This window comes from Strigops habroptila, chromosome 3, assembly GCF_004027225.2.
Source record: "Strigops habroptila isolate Jane chromosome 3, bStrHab1.2.pri, whole genome shotgun sequence".
NCBI lineage: Eukaryota > Metazoa > Chordata > Aves > Psittaciformes > Psittacidae > Strigops > Strigops habroptila.
In genome coordinates this window covers 67,086,111-67,100,893 of record NC_044279.2, presented here as the reverse complement: position 1 = coordinate 67,100,893, position 14,783 = coordinate 67,086,111, and the positions used below count along the sequence as shown (strand labels likewise).

At 42.9% G+C, this 14,783-nt stretch overlaps 1 protein-coding gene across 4 annotated transcripts in view; it reads left to right on the top strand.

Annotated features, from left to right (window-relative positions):
* The window catches only part of DENND5B (DENN domain containing 5B), a 115,673-nt gene extending 111,362 nt beyond the window's left edge, over positions 1-4,311 (top strand). For all 4 annotated transcript variants that reach the window (XM_030479838.1, XM_030479837.1, XM_030479840.1 and 1 more), the window contains one exon: positions 319-4,311. In XM_030479838.1, the coding sequence (XP_030335698.1) occupies positions 319-502 (184 nt within the window). In that variant the 3' untranslated portion in view covers positions 503-4,311. The remainder of the gene's footprint in view (positions 1-318) is intronic.
* The last annotated feature ends 10,472 nt before the right edge of the window (positions 4,312-14,783 follow it).

Sequence of the window (14,783 nt, the reverse complement as noted above, 5' to 3'; positions counted from 1 at the left end):
ATACCTTCCTATCTTCATTCCTACAGTATGTTCAGCTCTACATGTATACATGTATTCCTACATGTATATTCATTCAGTATTCATTTAATATACATGTATATTCATTCAATATACTTGTATTCATACACGTATGTTCAGCTACCTGTATTTTACTCACAAAATCAAGAGTTATGATTACAAAGGAAACTTCTATGGGCAAACGACATGCATCACCCTCAAAAAGAGACTGCCTATTCTGAGTTGCGTTCTTGGAGAAGAATTTCTGTTTTGACATCTGTTTAATTGGTGCTAAAATAATTCTGTTCATTCCCTTTGCAGGGACCACTTGCTCTCTCAGTGGATCCCGTTGCTGGCAGAGTGCCCGCCCATTACAAGGATGTATGAGGAGAATGCTCTCCTACGGGACCGCATGACTGTCAACTCCCTTATCCGAGTCCTACAGACATTGCAAGATTTCAATATCATCCTAGAAGGATCGCTCATTAAAGGAGTGGATGTTTAGCATGGCTTTGCTGAGAACTTCATTATTCCTTTCCCAAGCAAGCAAACCACAATTGGAGACCTGTCAGGACCTGAACACGATGGCAGTGCACCACTGTAAGGCAAAGCTGCTGGTTGAAGCGGGAGTGGGAAGCCCAGTTTGTGCCTGATGGGGACTGTCCTCTAAAGCTGCAGAAAGCTAAGATGCAGTATTGTAGTTTATTTGAAACAGAAATTTAGTATAAAATAGAGTATTTTCATGTGTTAGATGTGTGTAAATATGCTATCTTCTTTAAGAAATTATACTACTCTAAGAAATTTTTCTTAGACTGAATGTTCTTGTTCTGACTATGAGTAGCTTAAACCCAGGGAAGGACTGGGGGGAGGGAAGGACCGAGGTGGGAAGGGATGCCGCTATTTGCTTGCAAGGAAGAAGCCAATCAATGTGTAAATACAGCGCAAACTCAGCAGGGCTTTTTTCAGGTATTGCAAATTAATACAGCAAATATCCTTATGTAGCCATTGTGATTGTCTCACTCTTGGAAATGTTGTAAGCATATATGCTGTCTTACCCTACTGTACACGGGCTCCCTTAGTTTTTTGTTTGTTCAAAGACTCAAGCCTTTCCGTGCATGGAAGTTGTGAGTCGTCATGTTTTTTTCTGTAAGGTTTTATGTGTCACTTCTGTTGATCTCCAAAAATGGAGACGAGTGTTGAAATGCTTAAACACTGGAGAGGACTGCTGTCAGCCTCAGAGCCTGAGAGTGTGAGAGACCTCTGTAAGGGGTGCTGCTGCAGCCTGAAATGGGGAACGATGGCTTGCTTGACTCATTTGGTGTGTCCCTTGCCTGTCTAGATGTTCTGATGATTCCCCCTCACCCTCAGCCAGTTTGTGTCGTGGATGACTTTTATTATCCCCTATGTTGAGGAATTTGGTTCATACCAAATTCTTGCTGTACTTGAGAAGAATCATTGCTGTAGAGCCACAAACACCGATGTTGCTGTGCTACTGAAGTCTATCAGCTGGTTTTGAAATGCTGACAGATTATGAGTCTTCCTTTATCCCGCAGAACGAGTATTCCTAGGAGGTACAGAATCTTTGCTACTTTTTTTTCTTTTTCCCTTCTTTTTTGACTAGATTATCCAGCTAAAAAAAAAAACGTGGGGAGGGGGAAGAAAGCAAAAGGAGGGAAAAAAAGAATCTTACTTTTGTATTTTGTGGCTCTTCTCCTACACTCTTTCCAGTTAATGTGTTACTAATATAGTGTGTATATATAGATACAGCTCTTGAAGAGGAACTGGGATCAACTGAAATCCTGTATGCTAAAAATTTAACAAGAGATTACATTAAAATCATCTTGAGGATACCATGCAGCAAATGCAGAGTATGTTTTCTGTCTTGTGGATAGGAGTTGGAAGGATCTGAGGGCATAGTTGTCTTCTTCTGGTTTTAGTTTTTGGAGGTTAGTTTAAATATAAGTGTTTGTTTTCACTTGTTTATTCCCTATGATCTTGGCCATTTTGTCAGTGGGTTTCTGTGGATGTCTCACTGTCAGCTGTGGATTGGGAAAGGCCCTAACTGGCACTGTAAGGTTATTGCCTTGGTGCTGTGCTCTCAAGTGGCATTAGGAGGGGCTGGAGAATAGTGGGCAGTAGCAGATCTCGATATAGTTTGCACATGGTGGAGAGAGGGATAAGAGCTAGGGAAAAGGAAAGAGGAAGAAAATTAGGGTTTGCTTTCTCACTTGCCTTTTGTCAAGCTTCTCTGTTTTCCTGTGGTCCTTCTGCTGTCCAGTTCTTACAACACTTGCTTTAGTGTCAAAGTTTCACGTCATATTCCCAGCCAGAAGAAAACTCTTCATGTGACTTTGTTTCATTAACAGGGAGAATTTCTGCTATAGAAGGTTTTTTATTTTTAAGAAAGAAGTAAAACAACACTGTCAGAGAGTAATTGACTTTTATGAGGGTTCCAGTTTTTAATAACTGTTCTTTCCACCTGGGCTTGTACTTCCTTAAATTGACTAAACTCATCCCAAATACTGTAGGCAGCACTGCCATGTCACTACCGTGGGTGTGAGTAACTAATGTAAAGGCTGTGAATGGTGTCATGAGTTAGAAGCCAGAGCCCACGGCTGTGTGACATCTCTCTTGCATTTCCAGAAATGTGAAATTTGAGGTGTGAGGCTTTTCTGTGTGGCCAGGCAATTCTCCTTAAAGTCAGCAGAAGATGCGTGACAGCTCTTCAGCAGCAGTGAAAATGCGTCCCTAGTACTTAACTCTATCAAAAAATTACACATTTAGCACCAGAAAACATGTGGCAGCATTATTTGGTAATGACTGCTTAGGATGTTTTGATTTCAATTACAACTCGGGCCTTTTATTTCTAATTACTGCTATACATGATTTTTTTTTCATGCCCAAACCGGTCTAAGTGACTTTCATTTTACTGAAATAACAACCTCTTTAGTCCTTGGATTTCTTTGCAGCATCATCTGCATTTGCTAGCTAGATACTTCTAAAAAGTATACTGCTGCATACTTCTCCAAAGACTATGACTTCAGCAGATATAACATTCACCCACCATGACTCGGTTTAAGTGCAAGCAGGATAAAGTAGAAACATGGGCACCTCTAAAGGTCAAGCATAGATGAATAAACCACACACAGAGAAAAGGGAAATTAACTAAATAAAGTCTTTCTTAAGTTAAAATAAGTCAACACCTGAGAAATTTTCAAATTCAAAACAGGGCCTTCCCCCCTTTCAAGCTACATTAAGGAACCTTTAGCACTTAACTTTAACACAACTTCACATCGGCTTTTTCAGCAAGTGTTGACTCGTTTGGTTTTGTCAGGTTTCACATCATTTACAATAAACATTATGTATGTCTAATATTTCCCTGTAGGCAATAAAACACCCTAAGATATGTTGAAAGGGGCACAGCTGAGTGCCTCAGATTCCTAGAAGAGTACTTATTTTACAATCTCGGAAGTATGGTTCTTTGTAGTGAATTTTTATTCTACCACGTATGATTTTTTTTTTTCCTCAGTAGACCACTTCTGTTTCTTGGAAACCATGAGGTTTTTTCTCTAAGGTTTACAGAAATCATTCTACCCACTAGGATGGTGAGAAACCCATCAGGATTCTTCTAAGCTAACACAATTTTTACTTCAGTGTTAAAGCACCTTCTTTGGTTGACAAAGGGAATCTTGGAAAAGACCAAAGCTCTCTGGTATCTGCTTTTTTTTTTAAAGAAGAAAAAATCCTATCCAATACCCATCTGCAGGTATCTGAGTTTGCATAGTCCTGTTATACTAACATCCAGCATGGTAACTTGAGGGAGTCAGAGAATCAAATGCCTCACTATGTACAAAAATGTGTATTTATAATTCTCTGAAATGAATGAAATTCTACTGTTTAGTGAGAAATCTACTCATGTTTATTCCAAGTTGGTTTGTGTAATTAGATATCATTGTTCAAAATGTCTTTAGAATAGTTGCGCAACAGCATATTTGAGAAAATTCCTTCTTTCAGTCAAGTGAAGGTGCGCATCTGAAGGGGAAATATCGTATGTTACACTTGAAATGTACAAATGTGCCCTGTATAGCTTAAAATGATCCTTAAATGTCTCCATTAAGTATATTTTGTCTTTACATTATTAGTAACTGAATAAGAACTGGATTATTTTCAAGACGACATGAGTAAAAGAAGTATTGTTATATCAAGCACTTTAACATACATACCACAAACTGACATGAGTTTTTCAGGTTTTGAAGTACATTGAAATACAGCTTTTCATGCTATGTCCTTTACAAATAAAACTGTGAGAATAATGGTTGGTGTCACTTTCTCCTTGCAGATGTACTGAGAGATTCAATTCTCAAGCTGAAGAGCTGATCTGAGGCTTCTGACAGTGGGAACTTGCTGGAGCAAAGATGGGGAAAGGGAGTGTGAGGCTCTGCTCTCAAAACCTGCCCTTCTGCCTCCCCTCACACAAAAGTCTGACTGTGCCAAGCCTGACCAGCCCTCCATTTTCAAGGCTTAGGTGGAAAGTGTGGCTGATCAAAGGGAAGAATTGGGATTACAGTGAAGTTTAGGTCTTTTCAGAGTGGCATTTGCTAGGCAGCCTGCATTGCTCTCCCTTGGTATCTGCATGGGGAAGAGTGGGAAGAAGGGAGTGGGATCCTATTGGCAGCAAAATGGGAAGTGTGGGATTAACTGCAGCTAAGGGTCTCTTTCCTCTCTTGACATGGGTTGCTCTGATATTTAGACTCAAGGTTAAAAAGCTGGAATGAAACTCATGCCCTCCAGCCTGTCAGTTAGCATGTCCTGTAAGAAGAGAGGTTGATAGAGCAGAGATGGGTGCCTGCAACAAAAAAGGATGCAAAAGAATGGTAGTGAAATGCCCTGCTTGATAATTAAAGGTTTTTCTAAGCTGGACTGGATTTTCAGGAATTCCCCCCTCCCTGTCCCTTCCGTGCTCTAGTTCTGCTGGAATTGGCAAAAACATGAGGATTTTTGAAACCAGCATTGTTGAAATACAGTTCCTTGTATGTGTGTGTATGTAGTGTGTGTGAGGTGGGCCATGTCTGTTCATTCATTTTAACTCTTGGTTTTGAAAAGGCAGAAAATCTTAGGAAAGGACTGAAAGTCTCAGAGTCTGGGACCGTGTATGTGGGAATCCTGAAATACATAATTTCATGATACTGATGTTTATCAACAGTGTAGCAGCAAAATTATAGGATCCCATAAATGTGAATAAAATCCATAGAGCTGCTTGTGGTCAAATTTCAGTAGGAGGAGTGGCCATACATAATACACCTCCTTACTAAATGTGTTAGGCTTAAGTATGTAAATTAGAGATAGTGGGATCTGGCATCTTAAAGGCAGCAAGTACTTGAAGTAAAGCAGGACTGAACTTGTCCAGATGAGGAAGCGCAAATAACTTCCTCTCCACTGCGCTGTCATTAATGCGGTCTGGGAACACTACACTGTTTTCTGCAAAGGGTAAGTAGGAGAAAACTGAGAAAACTTGCATGGGTGGAAGTTGAAATAACTCACCCATCTGGTTTGTTCCTTTCCAGCATTTCAGGTAAGCTTGTTGGAACAAATTACGCTTAGGTTAAGAGTGGAGCTGCTTCCCTGTCTGTCACCCCATCAGCTCAGAGGTTGAGGCTCCTGTGATTGCAGTCAGGGAGCATTTAACTGCTGACATTCCTATTTTCTATCATGCTATTCCATCAGACATTATAAGCTGGTTTGAGCTCAGCACATGATGTGAAGGGAATAGGAAAATTTCTGTACGGGTCCGCTATCTGGTGGCTGGTTAAAGTAAACTCTCTGCTGAAGCCACTGCAGAGCTGATTCGTCAGTGGAAACCTGTAGATCTGCAGGAAAGCTTGACACTCTAATAGACCCATCTGTATTCCCTGTAGACCTCACATGGCATCTCTGAAAGATCACAGCTCCTCTGAAAGAACTACTTCTGTCAGAAGAGTATGTGACCAGACAAATTATTTTCTCCTTTAACCAAACACACCTTTGTCTCAAAGGGGGAAGCAGGAGAAGCACAGCCAAAACCTTCCTGATCCTTACCCAGAGCATATTTATCAAAAGAAGTTGCTGTAAAGGACCTCATTGCTGTGTGATCTAGTGACACTCTTGTTATCATTCAATAATTAATTCAGAAGGATCCATAAATGTCAAATAATTGTGGTTTATATCAGAGAGGCTCAAGTGTTCATACCAGGTACTCTGAGTAATAATCTCTAAGATACTGTTCCTCCTACTTGTAGTGGTTATCCAAGACTTATGGAAGTCTTGTTATGTATTGCACAAGGGGTAAATGTAGAAAATAGACAACACTTACAATTCTTTCTCTTTGTGGAAAATAACTGTCCTTTGCCCAATACAGACCTGTTAGTTTTATATTCCCTGAATGATCCATTTACTTTTAGATCTGGCCAGGGGTAGCAAGTTAAAATGGGTGAAACACAGAGTGGTCCGTTCACCCACAAGTGAATGTGGCAAGTGAACAACTGAGTTTTATTTGTGAAGTGCATTTGGCAGCACTGTGCAGCAGATGTAATTCCCAAGGAGCTCAAACACTTATCACAGCGCATCTATTCTCCTAGCAAGAGGCAGGCATGGAGAATGCAAGAGACATCCCGATCTTCACACAGCACATTCAGTGCCAGATTCTCTCCCACTCCCACAGCCAGGTGATACAAGCCTAAACTAAAATAAACTCCTCCCTCAATAGCAGCCAGATGTTGTTTTTGATGCTGTGCAATCCTTGTGTTCTCCTGCTCTCAACAAGAGGATTTCACAAAGCCTGGTTTTAGCCTGGGGAAGCCATTTTCCTTGCCCTGTCTCTGCAGCCAGAGGGAAGAGATGGGCCCCTTCAGCAGGCCTTGTGAGGAGAAACCTCACTTGGCTGCTCTTAATTGTGGCTAGAGAAGTCCAGCAGAGGCAGCTTGTGGAGGCTAAGCTAGCATTAATGTTTATGAATATCCTCCCCAGCACTGTCCTCCCATGCCGTGTTCATTTCTTCAAAGGCATCCAAGTGATATATTAGCATGTTCTCTGCACTTCAAAAAATAAAGAGTTTACAAGAGTGAAATCTAAGGGTGATGGATGGAGGTAGTTGTAATTTTTAGAATATATTAATTATTTAGATACAAAGACAAGTTCCTTATCTGTCTTTGAGGCACAGGACAGCGATCAGAAAAGGTGGCTTGAGTTTCTAGGTCTCCTTGACTTCCTCCAAGACCTTTCAGCAATTTGCTTATGGCATATCCCATTTTGCAGCCAGGGAGCTGAGGTCCAGAGTGGTGGGACTTTGCTTCAGCCAGTCTCTGCCTTTCCAATCTAGGCTGTTCAGCCTTTGGGTTAGAAACTGCTCATCCAGAGTTCATTGGTGTATGACTGAGAGCAGCTTTTCAATGCTACTGTGACAGAAGTATTCTGAGGTATCATCTGTGTTTAATTCCAGTTTAAAAGCATTGGTAAAACCTGTTGATTTGTGTTGTTTTGGGTATATGCATGTCTTTCTAGCTGTGTTTTGTAATCATTAGGACAGAAGAACAGGCTTTCTTCATACTTAACTACAATACAGTGATTATGGTTACTATCTGCAATGTGATTAAGCACTACAGAAATACATATAAATACTTGCTTTGCTGTTGTGTGAGAATGGTGACTGATTCCCTACCAAAAAGGAGGAATTAGAAACAGATGCTTTGCAAGAGCAGTTCTCCCTGGCTTTTCATCTTCAGTACAAAGCTCTTCCATTAACATCCAGTTAATCTTGTCCCCTCTCTGCCCCATGATCTGTCCCTGCTCATTGCAAGCTCAAATAAATCATCACTCACACGAAAATGCATGGTGGAAGACATAAAAAGTTCTAGCAAGAGAGTTCCCATAGTAGTCAGTCAGCACAACTGAGAATCATCTTTGTTGTTGTTTGTTCGGGGTTTGCTTTGTTCTGGTTTTTTAAAAAAGGCATGGAATTAATTTCAAATTAACTGGGAAGTCAGCCCTAAGACTGTGCTTTTGTTCTTGAGATGGCTGTGAACTCTTCCACTGAATGTCCTTAGCCTGTTTCTTCTGCTCTATGTTCTCACCTGAATTCAGTTTACCTGCTTGCACATATGCAGCTTTTGAACTGTCGTTATCCCATGAGATAACTAGGATGTGCTCTAAATCATACTGTGCAGTATGAATCCACCAGCTTGGAATTAGTGTGGCTATTGGCTTGCCTGAGATCTAAACATCTTGCAGATGGTCTGTGGTTCCTGACTGTGTAAATAGTTTGAAGCTGGCTCAAAGTGGGTGGGGTGCACAGGACATCTCACCACCACCACCACCAAGATGACTTTCAGAAAAACTGCCTTCAGGGAAGTGGAAGCATGACCCCATGCCTCTATCCAGCTTTCATGTTCTTAAAGGTGTGGAAAAAGTTTGCGCTCATGGTAACAGGCACACAGGAGAACTAGGAAAAACTTGCAGACCAGAGAAGCTATTTAATTCACTTTGTTAAAAGAGAATTTCAGATGTCAGCAGGAATTTGTGCTAGACAGGGGTAGTGTGGGTAGCTGTGATCAGTGAGAAATAGGATAACTGTTCTGAGCTTAGTCATTTGTGTTTAACTGGCACAATGCTGAGAAGGGAGGAATGAACTAGCTGATCTTCAATGGAAACGTGTGCCCTAGAATGTGCAAATACAAGTTGATCCACCATGGCTTGCTGAAGTCAGTGGAAGTTCCTAAAACTAGTGAGTTTGGACAGGTGTTCATGAGCACTATAGTCTGCTAAGCTATTAGTCTGTGCACAGAAGAGAAGCTACTCTCTTTTGGGAAAACAATAAAGTGACTATTGTTGCTGCTTTCAACACGTAATGTTTATTAAGCCAGTCCCACTCTTACACATAAGAGGTTGCTTCTACGTGATCTCAGCATTTTAAGTACAAAAGCTTATCTCTGTGAAGGGCCAGGCTTGTGCTATGAAGATATTCAAAAGCTTTGTGTTCATCTCTTCAGTTAAGATCCTGGAAGAGAGTAGTGGCAATACAGTGTCTGACAAGCAGGAGATTGAATGTGAAGATTGCCAGTGTTGGCTCTGGGTAGACTTGTGAACAGCATGGATTGTCTTACCACAATGTGCCAGATGTGCTAGATAGATCCCACCCCGCCCAGTATCACGGATCATGTTTGTGGGCAAATCTGAGATCCCATTCTCCATGGTAAAGCAGGAATTAGCAGCACAAGGCAACAGTATAGGCATGCCCCTTTTCTGTCCTCCACCACCACTGTTCCAGGTTGCAGTTATCAGAAGCACTTTGCCAGCTAGAGCCTGAATGTATCAGTCTTTTACTTACTCTTGGCCTGTAGCCAAATAAAGCCTTCCTTTGACATTGGAAGTTAAATCTGTTTGCAATAGAACCAGCTCCTGCAGGCATCCGAAGCGTTGGTAAGTTTTCATTCCAAAAATGATGCAGAGCTACTAGCAAGTTCTCCTAAGCACTGCAAGCCTAATGCCTTGTCTGGTTATATTGACATCCGAGCTAGCCACGTTCCTGGTGATGTCCTAGGCTGAGCTACTGAGTCAGGTCCCTCCTCAAAGAGCTTTCTGGGATGTCCCTCTGTCCCTTGGACTTTGCTCCTTTCAGGTTTCATAAGCAGGGGGTGTTCTGATTTACTTTCATGCTGAGAATAAGGGTTAGGAAGGGATGGAGAAGGATGCAGCAGCAAGATGGGGGAGGAAGGAGTTTTTGTAGTTCATTGAAATTGTTCTCAGCAGGCAGTGTTTTCACAGAAGAACCTCCCTGACTTCTCCCCTGCCAAAGTATTGCCTGGGGGAGGATGGCAGGAGGGCTTGCCCTCCCTTCACTCCTCCCAAATCTGAAAGTGACTTTCTGCCCTTGGCTGAGGCAATTCATCAGGTAAGGAAAAAACTGTTGAGATCTCCAGACACAATACGCACTGCAACAATTTAATTGATTCTTCCTCCTCCTCTTTCAAAGAGTATTTGCCTGCAAGGGCCTAATGTAGTATTTTTGCCTTGTTTTAGCGATGTTGGCACAAGAGCCATGGGTAAGAAGCTGGGAAATGATGGTAGCAGCTCTTTTTGTGTCTGTACAATCACTCATGGCTCTCTTAGCTCAGCTAATTAAAACTAAAACCCCCTCTAGCTACCCTGAAAAATGTAAATAGCATTTATTAAAACATTGTTCTGTGGTATAACCAGCACCAAAGTTACAGAAAGGCTGTTACGAAACAGGATTTTGCTTGCGAAGAAGTGCATGGCTGCAAATCAAGTGAATGACAGGCTTTCTTCATGAAGGAATTAAGCTGGGGACAAACAGAAGTATATACAATTAAAAATGTATGAAATGCACAAAGGCAAACAGCTGGCAGAGGCCAAAGCTATCTGAACACCTTCTCCTGCTTTGCCTGTCTCTTGAGTTAGCACAGATGCAAAGGGTGTGGTACATGCAGTGAAACAAGATTTTTTCCAAGGGCATTGTGTTCTTACCACAAGTAGCAAGAATACAGAAAGGCAAAGCACATCAAAGCAGGAGAAAAAAGTTTTGATGAGACGGGACAGTGTTTGTTCCTGTATCTCTGGCTAAATGCACAATGTGTGTTCAGCAGAAGATACGCCACAATGCAAAGTAAAGGGACACAATGTGGATGTAAAGCCAAGAACAAAGTTGTACAAGCACAAAACGAACCCTCGGTGCAAAAACAAGCAAGTGAAACTTCCTGCTTGTTCGCTGCACTTGATAAAGACGTTACAGAACAGGCTTGATTTAATTCTTCTCCAGGTGTGGCAATGCTAGACGTTGGAAGTGACTTTAAAGATAACTAAATGAAGAACTTCAAAATTACATGACCATGTAAAGCCAAGTGCACGTTCCAGCCTTGCTGAGCTAGGGCTGAACAGCACAGGCTGGAGTGTGGCAGTCCTAAACCCCCATTCCTTAAACAGAAATCATGGAGACATGTAGAGAGGTGATTCTGCTTTTATCAAATCTGTACAGATAAGTATACCTCACCAACAAAGTTACATATTAATATGTTGCCTTATTCTTGTTGGTTTCTTAGGTTTGCAGTTTTTAACTTTGACTCAGCATGGGCAATGCCAAACCTTCAGCCCTACAACATGCTCAAATGTATATTTAGGTATTTGCAGTCAATCCAGCTGTACTAGAAAAGATTAATCTTTCTGCTTTTTAACTCGGTGTAGGAAGTGAGGACTGGCCATCCTGTACTGCTCAGAGAGCCTGCTGGAGCTAAAGTATCCCGCATCCTGGCTGACCTGGGCAGCTGCCCTGAGGAGGAATCTGACCAGAGTTGCTATGCTGAGGAAGGGGGCAAAAGAAGCGGAATGGCCAGAGTATTATCAAAGGTGCAAAATACAATTAAAAAATAAATAATAAAAAAGCAGGAGGACAGCACAGGCTCAAAATAAAAGAGCAGGACAGCTTTTTTTTTTTTTTTTTTTTTAGGAAGCCAGCATTAGAGAGGACCATGCAGGCTCAGGGGGCAGCAGCTCTGGGGCCTTTTGAGCAAGACTACATATGGAGCACGAAGAATTCACCTCTTTCTTCTCGGCTGCCACCTTGTGAGGCCCTGCTTGTGTGCTCCACCAACACACCTCGCCAGCATTCGCAGGAAGCCAGCAGACACCTGCACAGATTCTAAAGGGAGATAACAGGGACTATGGGAATGCCTGGGGGAAAGCAGAGCCATAACCTCTTCAAGGTAGCAAAGGGGCCATCGCCCTGATGAACCACAAGCCCTTGGGGAGAGGAGCCAGTGGTGGCCAGGCTCTGCACCAGTCTGAAGAAACCACTGACTAACCCTGAAACGAGACTTTTCCTTTTCAATACAAGGACCTGCCATCTCACGTTATAGTGGGATAGGTGAACCATGCTGCAAACTCCATGGTGCAGCCTAGAGATCAAGATGGCCACCAGCCCTAGGGCAGCCCGTGTGGCGGCATGGATGAGGCTGGGGCTTGTGGAGGACCGAGCCTGGCAGGGGGACAGCCAGTGCTCTCCCACAATGTTTTTAAAGTGAAAAAGGCAAGGGGGAACAAAGTGGTGCCCGGAGAGTGGGAGAAGTGCTAGTGCTTACTCCCCGCTTAGAGCATGAGTTGGAGACCTTGGTGAAGGCAGAGATCTGGCTGCAGGGAAGAAGGGTCTGTCAGGGCACCTCTGTACCACTCATGCTGCAGGACCGCTGAGAGCTGCGGCAACAGTGCGGCAGAGACCACGACAGCATGTCAACACAGGTGGCTGTGGCCTGGAGGAGGAGGAGAGAGCTGGAGCGAGGACGTGCCTTTGTATTTCTTTCCTAACAGCTGAGCAGTGGAACAGCATGTAAGTGAAAGCTTTGAAATGCAAAGATAAAACCAGACTTAAAAGTCTGCCAAGACCATAGGTAACTAAGCAGGAATCTCATGCACTTTGGCTCAGTAATATAGTCTAGAGAACAGTCTCTGCTGAAAGGCCAGTGTCAAAACCCTTCAGTGTAGACAGCTCATGTAGGTTCTTTCTTTTTAAATGGTAGTCATTATCAGTGGAGGAGAAGCTGCTCTCATACCCACTACCAGCTGGGAGGTGAGAGAAGACTGGCAGCTCTCCAGCTGTGGGCCTTTTGGGTTAGACTGATTTTACCATCCTCAGAGGTTGATTCAACTTCATACCATTTATTTTGAATAGGAAGCACTGACGCCAGTGCGTAGCACTGGTCTCCAAACCAGCAGCAGACAGCTAGTATCAGCCCCTGTGCCATTAAAAACATTAAGTCTATGTGCTCATTTAAGAGGCACTTTCTGCTCTCTGTTCTGAGCAGTGTTGCAGGATTTGTGCAGGCAAATAAATTTGAGCCTATATATTCCTATGGATGGCAAGCTCTTGGAAACAAGTAATTCATAAAGGGTTTGGAAAAGTGAAACATAAGAACAGATGTTTTAATACTTACTTTCTTTGAATCATCTAGGAGTTCATCTCATCATATGATCTCAGTTTAAGTTACTTGTCCCAAAGTATCAGATCCAGAGACCAAAATGTCCTACTGAGTCAACATCTTGCAAATAGACCAGGGCCAAAGGTATCACAGTACTCCTTTGCCAAATCAAGAATCACGGTTTCTGTCTTGTTTTAGTGTTGGAAGAAGATTCTGTCTCTGTGTCTAGTGAAAAACTTTGGTCCAAGATGTTGCTGAATCCAGCCTTGCCTAGTGTTCAGAATTTGTACTACAACTAACATGAGTCCATAAAGTAGATGGCTATTCTCAGTGTTTGCACTAGGACTGAATTTCACACAGGCAGATGACATTTTCTGTTCCAGTCTACTTACCATGATAGACTTGGAGAATGGAAAATGAGTAACTGCTATCATAACAGTTGCCCTATAAAGGCACCTGAATCATTTAGTGTCTGGCTCGCCTGAAACATGACTGCATGTACGTGCTGGAGGGGAGTCTGTGTCTTTATCCATGCATTTAAAACGCATGGAGCAAGAAGCAGTGATAATGATGGATTATATAAATCCAGCAGGGAGGTGTTCTGTTGCAGAGCAGAAGCTGGCCAACATGAAGACACACCAAAATATTTAGAAGGCAAAAAGTTGTGGAGGCATCCCTGAGCCCTGCTTTCTCCCAGAATGAGGGATGGGGGTAAAAGCCAACAGAGGAGCACCACAGCCTCAAGGCAAAGGGCAGTGAGAGCCTGGGACCATGAGCATGGGAGTGGACTGTCATGGCACAGAGATTACACAGCAACATGGCATTTACCGGAGCTAAATAGTCTGCTGTTAAGGGCAAGGGGTCCTATGCGGCAGGCTTGAAGGAAACTCTGGCACTGACCAATTTTGGTCAGTCCCCAAGAAGCTGAGTGTCTGGCATGCTGCACCTGCACGAGTTCACACCTGACATTCTCATCTCTCTAGGGACAGACAGAAAGGTGCCACCAATTTTAAGTGGACTCTTTAGCAATTGGTGTCTGTCCTCCAAGCCCCCCAGCACACCCTTGAAATGTTGTTTCCTGTGCCCCAGTCAGCATTTACATCCTGTGCCCCAGTCAGCATTTACATGCTGACTCAGTGTAAGGAGCATGCTGGGAGCCCATTTGCCACAGATTATAAAAGAGGCTTTAAAGGGCTGCTGCCGCCTTAAAGAATGGCACATACAAAACCCCTCCTGTTTTGCAGGCCTCCTATGAATGGCTACTTATTCTAATTTACAGCAGGATGTGTTTTATAAGAGGGTAAACTTGGCCTGACTATTTAAGTGAAAAGCATTTGAATGCTTGCACACATGCACGCACACACATGCAACTGGGAAAGACCTTCACAACACGCACACACATCTCTGCTTGATGGGCACCACCATCCGTGTATGTGAGGGTTGCAGCTGAGCCACTCCTCCTGCCTTCTTTGTGTGTCTAAATGTGTTGGGCCTCTCCAAAATAGCTCGAGGGTCTAGAAGTAGAGGAAACACCAGGCTGGTCAGACCTGCAGTCTGGGGTCTGTCTGGGACCATGGCTGGTACTAAATGTCACAGAGAAAAGTGCTTGAAACCTTGAACCGTTTTGCTTGCCATCAAGTAGTTAGCAATTGGCCAAAATGGGAAGTAAATTTAGCCCTTGCTCAAACTTTTCTTTTTCCTATTAGATGGTGTGAATCAGATGTTTACAATTCCCCAGTCAACTCTGAGTGCAGGTACTCAGCCCTGGCATCAGCACAGCAAGGAGGGATCATTTTAAGAGGTCACTTTCATACCTACCCAGTCTTCCCA